General features: G+C 38.0%; 1 protein-coding gene across 2 annotated transcripts in view; it reads right to left on the bottom strand.

Moving 5' to 3' along the window:
- Positions 1–5,358: 5,358 nt before the first annotated feature.
- The window catches only part of LOC145993950 (serine protease inhibitor 88Ea-like), a 65,949-nt gene continuing 54,431 nt past the window's right edge, over positions 5,359–16,876 (bottom strand). For both annotated transcript variants that reach the window (XM_083129923.1, XM_083129924.1), the window contains exon 5: positions 5,359–6,731. In XM_083129923.1, coding sequence (XP_082986049.1) covers positions 6,447–6,731 — 285 coding nt within the window. In that variant the 3' untranslated portion in view covers positions 5,359–6,446. The remainder of the gene's footprint in view (positions 6,732–16,876) is intronic.

A 16,876-nucleotide genomic window follows, 5' to 3' on the forward strand; every position in this document is an offset into this window, starting at 1 on the left:
ACTTTCATACTTGTTTCATATACGAGCATATTCTTAATTATCTTAATTGGCTATTTACAACACTTTATTTACTCCTTCTATAATCTTTATACTCTTCCTTTATGTATTTTGCATTTACTATAATATATATATAATCACTCTTCTCCGCTCCTAGTTTCTACAATGAACTCTGCTCTTCTTTATATAGCGTGCTGCCATCTATCGTCGCTCTCGGGAAACATTTGTTCCTTGCATTTTTCATTGTGTCGTTGGAACTGGCACGTGACATCAGCCACAATAATATGTGTTAATTATTGCATGGATATGATAGATTCAAATTTAAGCAATATTTTGTGAGGGAACAACACTATTATTGGAGAAAATGTGTCTTGTTCGCCCCCCTGGAAAAAATACCTTACTTGCCCCTCCCTGGAAAATATCCTGCTGACGTCAATGGCTTAGGGTGTGAAATCATTGAAGATTGGTGGGGGGAAGCTCTCTTTCTCTCTCCATGTAGACATATTTATAACCTTATTAAATACAGAAATAAATTACTCAAAAATTATTATTTAAAAATGCATTATGATATACATATAAAGCAAGGTGCCTTAGACCGCACGGCCACAGAGGAGGAATTTTCAGAATATTAACGGTGTGTTTAATCGCACAACAATTTTCAATTTTAGCACTTGTTTTAAATATCGAGGCTTAGCAGCAACTAAGAAATCTCAGTTTCAAGTAGTCTCGAGTAACCGTCACGTTCTCTGAACGAGTATTAGCTTCAATACTTATTTTCTTATTGGCACTCAAACAATAACAAAGTTTCAGGCTGCAATTGGTGTGACGAGAATAAAATACATTATGTAGCACCCTTTTGGTAAGAAAAAATATTTTGGAGATGCAGGGACTCGAACCTAGGATTTCAGCTTACAAAGCTGGCTTTTAACCGACATGGCCACAAGCCACTGTGAAGAAACCAAGCTATTCGAGTAATTTATCCATAAGATTGCATCTTTTCCTGTCCAGCTCGAAATTTTGATGTCGCTTCTCGCTAATTACATTAATTTGAAAGCAATGCGCTTCATCAGATAGTGTTCATATGCTATACACATTGCTGACAAAATACAAGTGAACCTTGTGCATGAAAATTAATGAAGACTTTGGCAAGTCGTGCTTTGTGGAAGGTTAGTGTAGGCAACTCTAAATGATAACCGTTCTCTAGTTTCCGTCAATATAGCGAATTCCGTTCCGAATCTCATTAACCAACGGCACATAATTTTTCTTTATTTTAAACTATTTATTTGAAAACGAAGAGTCATTATTCTGGAATCTACGGAGACATTCATTCATTCGGTAAGAATTTTACGAGAGTCGCAGTTCTATTTTTGTGCTCCATTACGAAACCAATGCGCACGTGTAAAACAAGTAAAGCCCGACAATTTTTATTTTACAAAAATTCCATTTACTGTTCAAGTTAAATGAGAGGATAACCAATGACTTAATTTTAATAGCCTGGATGAATAATGTGGGGGGTACCTCCTGTCATGTGCACCCCCTGGCTGTGACATAAACTCTTCTTCCTTTATGATTTCTATTATTTTTCTCATCGCATATTCAGTGCCAACTTTGCGATTCTGTTTGCCAAAGTGTATGGGGAAGGAGTTTATTTATTCTTCAAGCCTTCTCCTGGACTAGGATAACACTATTTCCGAAAGATTTTTTCTTGCATCATTTTCAGGAATTGCAACAGCACTATTTCTGTCTCGCTTAATCTTATTGCGTTTTTTTCCTTTTTGTTATATAGTGTTGCTTCTCTTCCATTTTCGGCTACTCGCGACGATGAAGAGAGACTCAAAAAGAACACCCATGCTCAGGTCAAATTCGAACCCGGTGCCCTCGCATTCTAACGAATTGTGATAACTACTTCGTCACGAACATAAAAAACAAACGCGTTTCTTTTTAAAATAAATTTCAGGAATATTTCACATTTACATTACTTTGATTGTAGACGTGGAAAATCCAGTTAATTAATATTTACGCTGCAATCTTTGCGTTAGCCCTTTACTTTGAGTCTGAGAGACACGAAATTCCCTGCATATGGTTAAATTGATTGATAGCAAGCAACACTGCTGCTTTCCGAACACTTACTTCGGCTGAACTTCCGGCCACGAAGCTGGACTTCAACTCAAACGAGTGTGCCACTTTTTGTGAACAGAAGTGTACCTAGTCTGGCCATAAATACTGTTACACACTATTTTGTGAATAAATTTAATATAGTTTCAGATTTTTAAATGTTCTTTTAGTATGTTACACTTACATATATTACACACTAATAGCACCAATCAGTTTTCAAAATGTACCCTTTTCGCCCCCCACAGAGGCTTGAAGTTTCCCTGGCCAGGCATCTATTGCAGCACGGATGGTTTTGATGGAGCTGCTATCAAGGAGCGGTTTTATTTTTCAATTATAGGTGCCTCTTCTTGCAGACAGTCCCCTCTAGCTCTGGGCATAGTTTGTAATCCAAGGTACTGAGATCATGGCTATGAGATGACCAATCAAAAGTGGAGATGAAATCGAGTACACTGGTCTCCAACCACCGTCGCGTCATCCTTGTCTTATGAACTGGGGCAGAATATTTCTTGAACATCCAGGATTCATTGTGAAACATTGTTTGGTTCAACAGTGTCACGAAAGGGTCCAGGACACTTTCCACATACACTTTCGCACGGCTTTAAAGCCTTTTTCTCAAAAATGAGGCCTGGTGGAACTGTCATAGCTCACCCCCCAGCAAGCCATGACTGAGGAGGGCTGCTGGCATATCTGATTTTTAGGAACTCTCTCACAAACTTCTCGAGAGTTTGAAGCATAGACCCTTTCATTTTGGCGTTTATAACTTTATTCAGTGGTGAACAATTTCTTATCAGTGAAGAGAATCCTGCAGGAGCCGTCTCGATTTCCATTCCCTCTGATTCTTCACTTGTGTCGTCAGGAAATCTCCAGTACTCCACCGGTAAGCTCCAATTCTAAGGTCTTCATTAAGTACCCTGAACATTGATTGTTGTGAAATGTTCAGCTCCTGTGCATTATCACTTGCTTCCGGATGGAATTTCGGCGGATGCGAGCCATCACTGCTTTAACAGCCGGAGCTGTTCCTACGGTGTGAAGTCGACCAACTCTTGGATGAGCTTTCATGCTACCAGTATCAGTGAATCTCTGGATTCTCTGACACACAAACCTTTAGCTGATCTTCTGGAATTTTAGGGGCTGGAAAATCTCAGTGAGTGACTTCCCAACCATATGCAGAGCAAATACGGCTACTCTATTTTCATATTCGTCCCACTCTATGCTAAGCACAAGAAGATACACGCTTGCTCTTTCACAGCTGAACACACAACGTTCAGGAGTGAACTTCAGCACAAGCATGGTTCATGAGCCTGGCTACCGGATGTATAGTTCAAGCCGAAAGTTTGTAACAGTATTTATGGCCAGACTAAGTATAAGTTCTTGTTTAGTTTTTACTTTCTATTAATATAATTCAATTAGAATTTATACTTATATTTGTGTTGCATTCTTGTTTTACTTTTACTTTTGTGCATAATTGTCATTCGTGTTGATCTGTCTATGATTTCTTGAATGAGAGATAAAACATGCACTCACAAAAAACTACTTTGTGTTTTTTTGTTATTATCCTTAGTAAAGTATATTTAAAGTGAAAACTAATCGTTTCCCTTTTGTTGTGATAACAACACCCTACCCAGAAATATTTGATGGTGAGGGTTTTTGAGTACAAGATTATTGGTGGGGGAAATTCCTCATGCCCCCCATCCCCATCCCCTCAGGATTTTTCACCTTGCATATCAGTGTCACCCAGCATCATGCAGACAAATGGGGGAGCTACTTTAAAGAAATGATAGTGGACCATGGTTTCGAAAGCTTTAAAAAAAGAAAGTGGTACAAAAAAACAGCCCATCATTTAGCCCTATTCATGCTATTCATGAAAACTAATATAACAAATGAAAATCTAAATCATGCAAATTCAAAACTATAGCCACGAATTTCACAGATGGGTAATATAAAGTAAATACATTGTACTTGAATTTTGGTACATCGTAACTCCTTTGGAGTACATGCATACCTTCTTTGGCATCACTTTGGAATACACTTTCAATTTTAAAAAAAAATGTGGTGTGAAATGGAAGAATCGGGTCAGAACTTCATATTTTACCACTTAATCCATAGATTGGTTGAGTGATTTGGTTTCTTTTACTTATGGCTAATCACAAAGATGATGATGAGTGATGATACGATGAAATTGATACAGGACACTCACAAAGGACATTTGTGCCCAAGCTGGCATTTGTACCCTGGGCCTCTTGACATTGCAGCATGCTGTGCTAACCACTCTCCTGCAGAGACTGGCTTATTGTATGTAATAAATGATTCCATGAGTTTTCAAATTGTATTTTTGTGTGAGAGGACATGGAAACTACTGAACATACATACACTTTATGACAAAAAAAATTGCCTAACCTCCAAAGAAGAATCTAAAGATTTAAGAAAAAAACAATGGTGCTAGATGTTAGTGGATAAAATAGGAAAGTTTCCCAAGGATGTAATAATAGTAATAAATAATAGCCTGTGGCTCAACAGTCCTTGATGGCCAAGGCCTCCCTACCAACTGCCTCACTCCAACCAGTTATGGGGTGACATATGTCAGTCAGTCCTTGTCCTAGGCTTTCAATGACTGGGTTACACTACTCATTCATAGATCTCCAGTTTCCTCACAATGGTGGGTGCCACTGGTCCCAAACGTTGGCCGAAATCTCAGGAAAATTAATATAATATAATGATTTGATATTGGCTAATTCTCAGCTCGACTGAACATTTGGTAGCCAAATGGGCGATTTTTTTTTAAACATTCCTTTCCATTCGAAAAACTGCTGTGATATTCCAAAATATGAAAAATTACATATGCTTAGAATTCATTCTAGGGCATTGACGTGAATTTTCATGTAGTTTGGTTTCACTGTTGTCTAGATATTATCAAAAGTTTCGCGATTACGTAAGTCTATTAAACTTTTGATAACATCTAGATAACAGTAAAAGAAAACTACATGAAATTTCATGTCAATACTTTAGAAGGAATTCTTAAGCGTATGTATTTTTTCTTACTTTGAAATATCCAAGAGGTTTTTCGAATGGAGAGGAAAATTTGAAAAAAAATTGCCCATTCGGCTGCCAAATATTCCAAAATATTCCGAGCCTTAAACACTAGTGGCTTGACAAATACCATAGTATCTAATGATGTATATTATTTCATTTGAAATGTATACAGAAATGGGACAAACAATTTTTGAAATTATTCAAGAGAGTGTTTTCAATTAAACTTTTATTTCAAAATAAAAATTTACATAAAACCAGGAAAGTCATTAATTTAACATCATTAATGACAGACAAAATCGCATTTTTTGTATAAATAGAATATTTGTTCACAACTGTAGACACTATTTTAATGGAAGGAGACATCATGCAAAAGACTTAAAATAAAAATTGACTTGTGCAAGGATTGTGCATAAATACATATTTTCTTGAACTGACAAAACTTACATAACACACACATGCATAATTGGAAAAACTGAATTTCATAATGAACTAAAAAATATATTTCCTGGTGATTTATATCTTATTAAAGCTATTGAGAGGCAATTTGTTCAAGAGCATAAGAATTCATATACTCCCAGGATCCCTTAAGTCTTCTGGTGAGTTTCGATTTTTAAAACAAAATTTCATCACATGGTACACAATTCACACAACTTAATGTTAAATCTAACAGAAGATTAAAAGGAAAAACAAAGTACATGATTTATAAATTAAATGAAAATTTCCTGACATGGAAAAAACTGAACACATTAAATTTCGTTGAAATAAACAAGCCTGTACTTGAACATATGAATTAGAAAACTGATATGAATTGAATGCATTTAATTTATTCGATGTAGGTACTTTACAGAAGAAAAGCAATTCAAATTACAAGCATAGCATTTCAAGCACAGAAAACTGAATTATATGCACAACATATCATGAGGAAAGACAAAACGTCAAAATAAACAGGTAAAATTGAAGCGAATAAAATTAAACAAAAAAGTGCAAGGAATTTTAAATTTGTACCTTCTGTGTTTTGAATATACCTATTGTTATTATATATTTACACAGTTGCACCGGTGAACTTGCTAGTCAGCAAAATATTATAATGATACACATGACTGACCATCATGTTATCACGCACACTCTCACTCACACAAAAATGTATGAAATTTATATATATACATTGTCATGCTTACGATACATTAACAGCTTAGCTGCTATTCAACATAACAATGACGACATTTGTTCATGGTCCTTAAGAAGCGCAACAATCCTTTTTTCACATGTGTACTGTAGGGTGAATTGTTTAACGGGTGTACTGTTCATAATCGTGGTGTTCTGAACACCCCCATGAAGAGAATGGTCTTTGAAATTTTGTCGTAGATGAGGAACACAAACGGGTGATTGCAAGTGAACTTGGCTGGATCCAGAGGTCTGGACGATCGGAACGAGAAGATGGCGGTTGCTGCCGCCGCAACCGAGCCCTCCTCGGTAACTTCAATCTGGGCTTTGTGGATGGCATCGTCGAGATGCAAGGCCAAATCTGCTGTGAAACCTGACAGATCCGCACCCTGGAACAGTTCTCCAAGACCCAATTTTTCCAAAACCTGTTGGATAATTTATAGTTTGCATTAAAATTCCTTCCAAATTACTACAAAAGGCACAAATTTATAACTATATTCTTGGACGGATCCAAACCAAGCATCTTTATGTAATAATAATAATAACAACAATAGTGTTTAATAAGATTAATAATAGTATTAAAATATATCAACTAATAATTATTGTTATTGCATCGCACTGTTGTTTGCAGTATAAGGCATCAGGTTTTGAATGTAACTTACAAATTATAACCAATAAGAATTTGTGTACACAAAGTAGATGCAAATACTGACTTTATGTACATTATTTATGTTAACATTAACATTACTTTCGCAGGGGAAAAACAAAGTTCACTTTTGTTGAAAATCAGAATTGTGATAGTGCTATTACAGGGGTATAGTGAGGCCAAGATAACTCCTTGGTGCGTGGACTGCCTTTATGGTAGAGACCCACTGTTGCTGCTTTTACCTATGAAGAAACTTGCAGTCAAACAGCCAATTAGGCCTACCACTGTTCCCCTGTTAGGGCAGCAATCTTAGAATCCCTCCTCCCCGAGGCAGCCAGCAGGGAAACAGGATTTTGTCAAAATTACCATTCTGCACTGTGAATGGGGGCTGGGAGATAGCTTGGCCAAGGTATACATTCCAACATACCTAATTCTTGGGACAACACTCACAGTCCCGCAGAAAATGCATCGATAAAAATGCACACAAAGTAAATTTATTTTTGTTTTCATTGTTGAAGCATCTGGTTTTTATTTGTACCAACTCAACTGTTTCATAAAGTTTATGCTGTTGAAACAAAGGAACCAAGAGTTTTGTGAAAATGAGCGATTCTTATGATATCATCATCATCCTTTGCCGTTTCCTGCCTCTGGCTGGGTCGGCACAGAAGTCAAGCCTCTCCATTTTTTCCTGGTCTTCAGCCACTCCTTTCCTTCCATGGTATTCCAATCTTTTCCTCTTCTAACACTCTCCGCTATCTGCTCTTTCCACCGACATCTTGGTCTCCCCCTTGGCCTTATTCCCACTCCTTGTGTATGGTAAGCTCTTACTGGTAGTCTTTCTGCATCAATCCTCTTCACGTGTCCGAACCATCTCATCCTGTCCTGAAGCTTCACCATACCCACTGTCTGTCGGATCTCCTCATTCCTTATTCTAAATTTTCTAGTCTTCCCCAATATACTTCTTAAAAATTTCATCTCCACTGCCTGCATCTTTGTTTTGTCTCTCTCTCTCCGTCACTGTCCAAGTCTCTACTTCTGTTTACCTCCTCATCTATTGATCTATTCTTCCACTTCTCTCAATTATGCTTCCTAGATATTCGAAGCTCTCCACTACCCTCAACTCTTCAGAGTCCATCTTTATTCTTGGTTCATTTCTGGCTCTGGTTCTTGTTGTTATTAGCACCTCGCTCTTTTCTGCACTGAATTTCATTCATGCTCTTTTGATTTCCTCATTCCAACTATGAAGCTGTCTCTGTACTACTTCTTCCCTGTTCCCCCATATTACTAAGTCATAAGCAAACAACAGGTCCTTCATCTCCTCCTCTCCTATCTTCTTCCCCACCCCTTCGTTAATTGCATCCATTGTAATTATGAAGAGCAGTGGGAAAGAGCAACTTCCCTGTTTTAGTCCAATACTTATACTGAACCACTCTGTTCTTTCCACTGGTGTCTTCACACAGGTCTGGTTGGCCTTGTATGTGCTCTGCACACTATCTCTTTCTCAACTCCTTTCTCTCTTGGGGCCTTCCAAATCTTTGTTCTGTCCATGCTATCGTATGCCTTTTCTATATCTAGGAATGCCATAATCAAATCATTTCCATACTCGTAGTGCCTTTCCTGCATTTGCCTAATGGTGAATATCAGGTCTACTGTTGATCTGCCTCTTCAAAATCCATACTGTTCCTCTCTCATGTTCAGCTCTGTTACTTCCCTTATTCTTTTCTCTAATATTTTCTCATACACCTTTGCTGAGTGGCACATAATTGTTATTCCTCTGTAGTTTTTACATTCCTTTCTGTTCCCCTTCTTGAATATGGGAACTATTAGTCCCTTTGTCCAATCTCTTGGCACTTCTCTCTCTTGCTTGCCACACTGTTTTCAACACTCTGTACAGCCACTGCACACCAATCACTCCTGCTCGTAGTATCATTTCCACTGGCATTTCATCTACTCCAGGTGCTCTACCTCTCTTCAGTGCTTCCTCCACTTCTTTCCATGTGAAATTAACTTTTTCCTCCCTCTTTTCTCTTTCCTTCACTTCTTCATGTTTATTTCCTTCTTCACATTCAGCAATTTCTCAAAATGATTTCTCCACATTCTCATTATTTCTTCATCCTCTTCTACAGTGTTTCCCCTTTCATCCCTTAGCTTACAGCTGTTTCCTCTTTCTCTTCTCCTTTCTCTCACTAATCCATACAATACTTTCTTGTTCCCATCTACATCTTCTTCTAGCACTTTATTCCATTCATCCATCCACTTCCTCCTTTACTACTATTCTTGCCTCTTTCTTCTCTTCCACGTACTCTTTCCATGCATTTTGTGATTTAACTTTAAACTATTTTCTAAATGCTTCATTTTCCTTTTTCACTGCCCCTCTAGTTCTTTCATTCCACCATGGTGTTTTTCTTCTTTCTTTTCTTGCTTGTCCTTCCACATACCTTTTCAGCTGTCTCTACTAATTCTGTTTTAAATCTTGTCCATTCTGTTTCTACTCCTTTGGGTTCATCTCTTGGCACTTTTGTTTGCAATATTTCTTGATATTTCTCTTTCATTCTCTTATCATTGAATTATCACATTCTTATCCTTCTCTCTTGTTCCTCCCTTCTATCTTTTATTTTCCATCTCCTCACATCTTCTACTAGTAGTCTGTAATAACTGTCTAAGTTCTCACTGGGTATTACTTTATTGTAATTATTTTCTTCTTTACTTCCTTGTTTACCAATATATAATCTATTACAGACTTTTGTTCACGATTCCAACTGTATCTTGTAATCTTATGGCTGTCTTATTTCTTCTTAAACCAGCTAGTACCTACTAACAGTCTGTTTTTCTTACAAAAGTCCAGTAGCCTCCTTTCTTCCTCATTCCCCATCCATTTGCTCAAAGTGCTTCCCTATATCCTTTCCTGATTCTTCCCACTTGTGCATTAAAATCGCCCATCACAATTTGCCATTCCTTTCCTACGTGTTCTTCCAAGTCTTCTTCAAATTCTTCTTTCTCCTCCCTTGTACATCCTGTTTGTGGGGCATACACTTGAATTATTTCTATTACTTTCCCCCTTACATTCATTTTTAGTTTTATAATTCTGTCATTTACCCTTTCTACTTCCTCACTTATTCCACTTCTGACTACAAATCCAACCCCACTTCATCTGCTCTTCAGTTCCTGCCCAGTACAGTTTATAGTCTTTCCTCAATTTTATTTGTCCTCTTTCTTTCCATTTCGTTTTGCTCATTCCAAAGATGTTGAACCCTCTTCTCTACATTAGATCCACAATGTCTTCAGTCCTTCTCGTCAGTGTTGCAATATTCAATGTCCCTATTCGTAGCCCGCGTCGCCTGCAATTTCCAGTCCAGCTTGCTTCTTTATTAACTAGATTTTTTTGTTTTCAGCTGTCGGCTAATTGGGCTTGCCACAGCCTACACCTGAGTGGTGGAGCTGCCACCTGTGGGTTCTCAGGTACACCCTTGTTTTCTGTCAGGGTTCCAACTCCCTTAGCCTTTCTGGATTCCTCCAGGCCCAGAAGGCAGTGGGGCAAAACACTTTTATGGCGGTGTTTATTTGCCATGTCACAAGGCTGTCGATGGGTATCTGTGGTATTTGCTGAGCGTGTCCATGCTGTTGGACACCCTTCACACCCTGATAGCCTTGCTGCCTTGGTCCGATACTGCTTATTTGGGTTTCCCATTATTCGCAGCTCCCACTCATATCTGAGTGAGGTTTCTCTATCTGCCACCTGTGACCCGACCAGTAGCTGAGGCTCGGAATGGATATGATAGCAGTGACGAAAATGTTACACTTCATCAAAGTATTATTAAAAAAAAAAATTGAATCATGGTAGAATTACGTATGGCAGAAAATGCATTAGGACAATGACTCATATGCCAGGTGAAGGCTTGCAAGTGTAGGAAATAGTGTTTCAAGAAAATTGTGAAATAGGCAAGTGATGACCTAGTATCCAATTTTAGTTTAGTTGGTGACAAATATAAACAAAGTACTTGCATGTTCAGATCATAAGACTTCATTTCTCAATAAGGCATGGATGTTGCCAGAAATTTTTGCAGGGGAGGAAGGAATAATAACAATTATTATTATTACAAATTTCATTGTACAGTAATATTACAAGCTAATAAAAATAATCAACTTTTACTTGAAATTTATTCATATTTATTATTTAAATGGGGAGACTTCGTTATTTGATCCACCAGATGAGGAATATCGAGCACAAGTGTTTTCCATTATTTTCTTTTTACATTTCATATAATTAGTTAACTGAAATTCACAGCTTTTGAATTATATCATTAACTTTTACAAATCTCATTCAAGAAAAGACTTTAAAAGTTAGGGGAGGGTGGATTTTACTAATGGATTTTACATTGTGCAACACTTAAAACTATAATTTTTGGAATTTTGAAAACTGTGGAACCATTTTTTCTTTAGATTAATTATTGGAATATGAAAGAATAATTTGGTTCTTGTATTTTTCACTTAATTTTTCGATGTAATGATTTTTTATTTGGTTATTCTGTTCGAATACCAACTAAATTAACTTTATTTCTGTTAATAACAATAAAAATAAGAAACTTACTACTTTTTTGTAACTTGAAATAAACTATACTAATTTCCAGGGGGGTTAGGGGGTTACAGATCCATTCGACCCTCCCTCCCGATGCCCATGCAATAAGGAATAAAGGAAGAAAGGTCCACTAAAGATAAGACATTTCGAATTTGGTTGTCAACCTGAACTCTTCGAGAACAATCTCCAGTTGAATGACCTACGAAGGTTCATGAGAGTCCAATGCCATTATTGACAAAAACTCTGGGATAGGAAGTAGAGGACACATAGTCTCTGCATATTTAAGTGTAATTCCACTTTCTATGGCAAAGTATAATGACCTTCAGTCTCTGAAAAGATTCTCTTCAGAAAAATGCTCAGTTTTACATGTCAGGGCTGCCCATCATCAACAGTGATTAGTGTTATGGGATTTTACTTCCAGTTTCTCCTTGCAACTTGACTTTCCTATCATGTGAAAGACCAGTGGACAAAGATCGTTTTCTGTAAACATGATCATTTTATGAGTTTACTCCTAGTTTGTAGAACCTAGCAATGTATGTTCTGAACAGGGGTGCCCACAGGGGGGATTCATGACATGCCTGCATCATTGAAATTTATGGGGGGGACAAATTTTTATAGTTGCTACTAATTCTATATATGTTCACTCAAAAATGGGGGGATCGTTAAGTTTGATTGACTTGTTATTGATTTTTTATACTTATTATCTACAGTTTTTCTACCTGCCTGTGGTGGGTGATCGCGGCGATGGGGTTGAAATTAAACACCACCTCTTATGCCTTTAGAATTCGTTTGGAAGGGGATGGGGGGGGGGGGAAACGTGCTGTTTGCATTAATACAAGGTTAGTCAAGCAGACAAACTATCAAGAATAAGGTTCGATACTCTATCAATGGTAGTGATCCTGAGCAGTTTTGTACATTTTATGTTAGCAAACATGAAAGTGAGCCGTGCTTTTTCTTTATTTAGTTTTTGAATTTCATTCGTAAATTAAACATATACTGCTTAAATATGTCTGTATTATATTGTTCCGCAAGTTTTGTCTGAACAAAATAATTTGAGTAAATAATTCGGCATAAAGGGGGGTGTTCTACCTTTTGGGGGGGGAGTGCATCATAGGCCTTGGGGAGGATGGGCACCCCTGGTTCTGAATGTCTCTCATAATAACTTGGCTTTTCTATAATGTAGACGACCAGTCCTTCCTGGGCGGCAAGCGTTTAGACACTGATGAAGAAGTGAAAACGACCGTGAGTAACTGGCTATCATCACAGACGGCAGAGTTCTATGAGGAGGGTATGCAAAAAGTCATGGTTCGTTACAATAAATGTTGAAACCAGCAAGGAAATTATGTAGAAAAATAGAGAAGTGGATGTAAATTCAGAAAATAAATGTTCTTTTGAAAAACATTTACTTACTTAGTTTTTATTGCAAAACAGACCTTACTTAAAAAATAACCCTCGTACAATACATAGACATTACTGCAGTGTATCATGGCACTCTATGATGAAAACGTTAGAGTAGTAGTTAAAAATGGCAACCCCCAGCGTCGATACAGGTGTGACAGCATTGCAAGATACTCTGTCACATCCGCACTAACATCCTTGGAGTTGTTCTTATAGCACAGGCAGCAAGGATTCTTGCCAGGAAGAGATGCAAGGGGAGTTCCTAAGCTCAGCAGCCAATCATCAGCCATTACTGCCAGGAAGTGCAACCTGAATGTCCACATTACTTCTATGCTGCATTTTTGAGTTTTCCAGTTCAACTGTCATAGGCAGTTCCAAATAGTTGTGGCTCATAATTATAACTTTTTAATGATGCGTTTTCTTATAAAGAATTTTTAATTCTAATTGTAATCTCATATTGGTACTTGGGTCAGTCTCAATCAACCCTGCCAGTTTGATTCAGGTCACAGAAATGCCCGGAAGATCAGGACCCTTGTCCCGCAGGCCTGCAGAGCCCTTTGCCCTGTGAGCATCATTAAAATTGTTAATACACTGTCTGACGAGTTGAAGACCCCTGCTGTAGATGAATAGATTTACAGCTATTCACATGAGAATAGTAACAAAAATTTATGATTGTGGAAGCATTGTTGGAAAGTTTCAATAGGATGCTCCTAACAAGAATGTCATTAAGTGGTAGTCTGGGGTGAAGGGAGTCACATGCTCCCAAAACTTCCACTTGGACCTCCAAAATGTTTCCGTGGCTTAGAGGCAAATTATTAGAGGCAGAGCCCCCCCCCCCACCCAAATAATTTTGCTTAAGAGGATCTAACGTATTATTTTGCTTCTCTTGTAAAGTTTACTCTGAATTGTGTCACATGAACTTAACTTTAAATACACATTTGAAATATTATAGACCATCAACTTTGAGGGGGCTGAGACCGCTAAACCATCAACTTTGGGGGGGGGGGGGGCTATGACCAGAGACAGCAAAACACATGACTTAGTATTGTTAACATTTTTACTAAAAAGAGTTTTAAAAGATGTGCATGAACTAGGAGAATGGATGGGACGTTCGGGCTACAAATGGCTCTCACATGGCATTCAAAACAAGATAACTGATAATACAGGGTGGTGCAAAATTCCGTTTACAACGCTTGGGAGGTGAATCGCCAAGTAAAAACAAGGAAAAAATGCCATGTGAAAAAATGTCGAAATCGGCACCGTTTGCGAGTGACAGGCGTGCGAAAATCGCCTCACACCATGTTTAAAGCACAATAACTCAAGAAGGAAGAAAGCTATCAATGTCGGATTAAAATAATACAAAGAAAGTCGTGCCTGACGAATACAATGGTGCAGCAATTGAGGCCCAGTGTAAATTGCGCGAGGGGACTCTCAAAGAAAGTGGGGAATCCCCTGATGGAAAATATAGAGAATTTACTACTATTTTCTACATAACGTTAATGTTGAGATCGGAATGTAGGCAGTAAAAATGACGACGTATGTTCACATGTTCCACTACTGCTGGGACACCGTCCCACACTCGGGAAATAGGAAATTGACCCGATAATGACGCTATGCCATCAGATTACGCTGAGATTGATTTCAGCTAATTGATACAGAAAGCCCCACTAGAGACGCTGGAACTGTAGGTCACCTGTTACGTATTAGCGTTGGTGGATACTACGTACAGAGTGTAGTCGACCGTTGTTCTTCATGTCTGTTCTGCGTGTCGCAGCGTGGAGTTTAGTCTGGTTGAATTGCGCCAAGGAATATTGTACGTAGAGTACGTATTCCCGTGTTCTTTCTCGGTTTGCAACAACTGCGTGGACCTGTGTGACATTACGTGGGTGCTAATGACGGTAGTTGTGATCCGTCACTCGGAGGGAAAGTGCCCCTGTTGCTGGGCAGTTCTCGAACACAGAACACAAAGAATTTTATTTCCTAAACAGTATACAAGATATGGTTACATAGAACGATTATTATTTTTTTTTTTATGTATACGGATAAAAGTAGTCAAGCCAGGGAGTCGTAACGTACCCAATTTGCGTTACACGTTACGTTCCATTTTGTAGGAGGAAGAGTATGGTTCAGCTGCTGGTACCCATGTAACGTAACGAAATGCAATATGTTATAGACTGACGTTACAGAGAACGTAACAAAATGTATTATGGTAGATATTAACGTTATAAAGGAACGTAACGAAATGAGCACATTGGAACATAACGTAATATGCAATATGGTATATACTACCGTTACAAGGAACGTAGTAACGAAATGCAATATGGTAGATACTAGCGTTACAAAAACGTAACGAAATGCAACATGGTAGTAAATAACGGTACATAGGAAACGTAATGAATGCAATCCTCCGTAACGGAATGAAGTGAAAGGCAATATGGTTAACTAACGTTACATAGGAATGTAACAAAATGTAAACCACTGTAGCGGAACGGAACAAAATGCAGTTGGGTACATACCATCTGCATAAGGAACGTAAATAAATTCAGTATGGTAGATGTTAACGTTACAAGGAAAGAACAATTCACAAATGTTAGCTAGTAACGATATAGGCGCGTGACGAATATAATCTATTTAACATCAAGGAAGAAAAAGGAATAGCCAAAATCTCTTACCTTTCATTGAAACATTGCGAAAAATAACTCAGTATATCGTATGGGACTAATGTGAAATAGCCGTTAAAAATATGGTTGTTTGTAAAAAAATGAATTTCAACCAGGGTTGTTAAAGGGTCAGGAATTTTAAATCAATTCAATTCCGGTTCAGCAGGGAATATTAGCAAAGCATAAATGGATCTGGACTGTAAAGAGCCTCTTTATGTATTTCAATTCGTTCCAGGGACATTTTACCTGATCAATTGAAATACCTCACAGGGACCTTCTTTCCGGATCAATTTAAAGACGGTCTAAGTTCCATATTGAAATGAAAGAATACGCAACTTGGACTGAATTTAAACTGTGCGATAAAAAAGTTTCCGGTCTTGTTGCGGAACCCAATAGAATTTATGGGTTCTTGGACGTTTAACAACCCTGATTTGATATTAAATTACATTTTTGGCTCGAAATTGAATAAAGCTTCCAACTAGTGTAGAAATGAGTAACAATAGGCGTGCGCACGGGGTGCAAGGGGGGGGCAAATGCGCCCCCCCTCGTCATGGACATCTTTCGATATTTTAGACGCAGGGAAATATGCCATATGCAATTGCATATTAACCCGATAATAGTGTTGCCCCCTCAAGAAACACCACTTGAATTCGAAATTATCGCATTCCTGCATCCCCATTATAATAATTAATGTAAATTACTATGACAAATCAAATTATACGTGTGAAATATATACTTTTAGCTGACATTCGTTTTCTAAAGGGGAGAGGTGGACATCCTCGCCCCCCTTCCAGATTTCCATGCCCCTATTTTATTATACTTTATTCCAGAAATTTAGGGTAGAGGAATCATATCGCCGGTTATTAAACGATATTGTGCTCTTGAAGAAAATGAAGTATTTTGAAGCCGATGAAAGTTCACAAAGCAACAACGGTGGAAGAAGATGCAGTGGCACAACCACAGGGGGCAGGGGGCAGGGGAGATTAGCCCTCAAACTTGTACAGAAATCAATTCTAGGAGGTAAGGAAGGCAAACATTGGACTATAGAAAGAAAGGTTGCAGAATCTAAGAGTAGCAAGACAAAAGGATACTCAAGATGGATTTAGTTTTCACGTCTTTCGTGCACTATTTCTTCCAGACGGCCAAGAGCACCTGCAAGGGGGCACAGAGGGGCAATTGCCCCCTCTCGATTTCTATCTTTATACTTATTTAAAAATAGTTATATAAACTTGGACAGTAGCTGCTGATTACGGTGTAAGTTTTGCCCATGTAAGGTAATAAATAGATTTA

This window comes from Lepisma saccharinum, chromosome 10, assembly GCF_977018435.1.
Source record: "Lepisma saccharinum chromosome 10, izLepSacc3.1, whole genome shotgun sequence".
NCBI lineage: Eukaryota > Metazoa > Arthropoda > Insecta > Zygentoma > Lepismatidae > Lepisma > Lepisma saccharinum.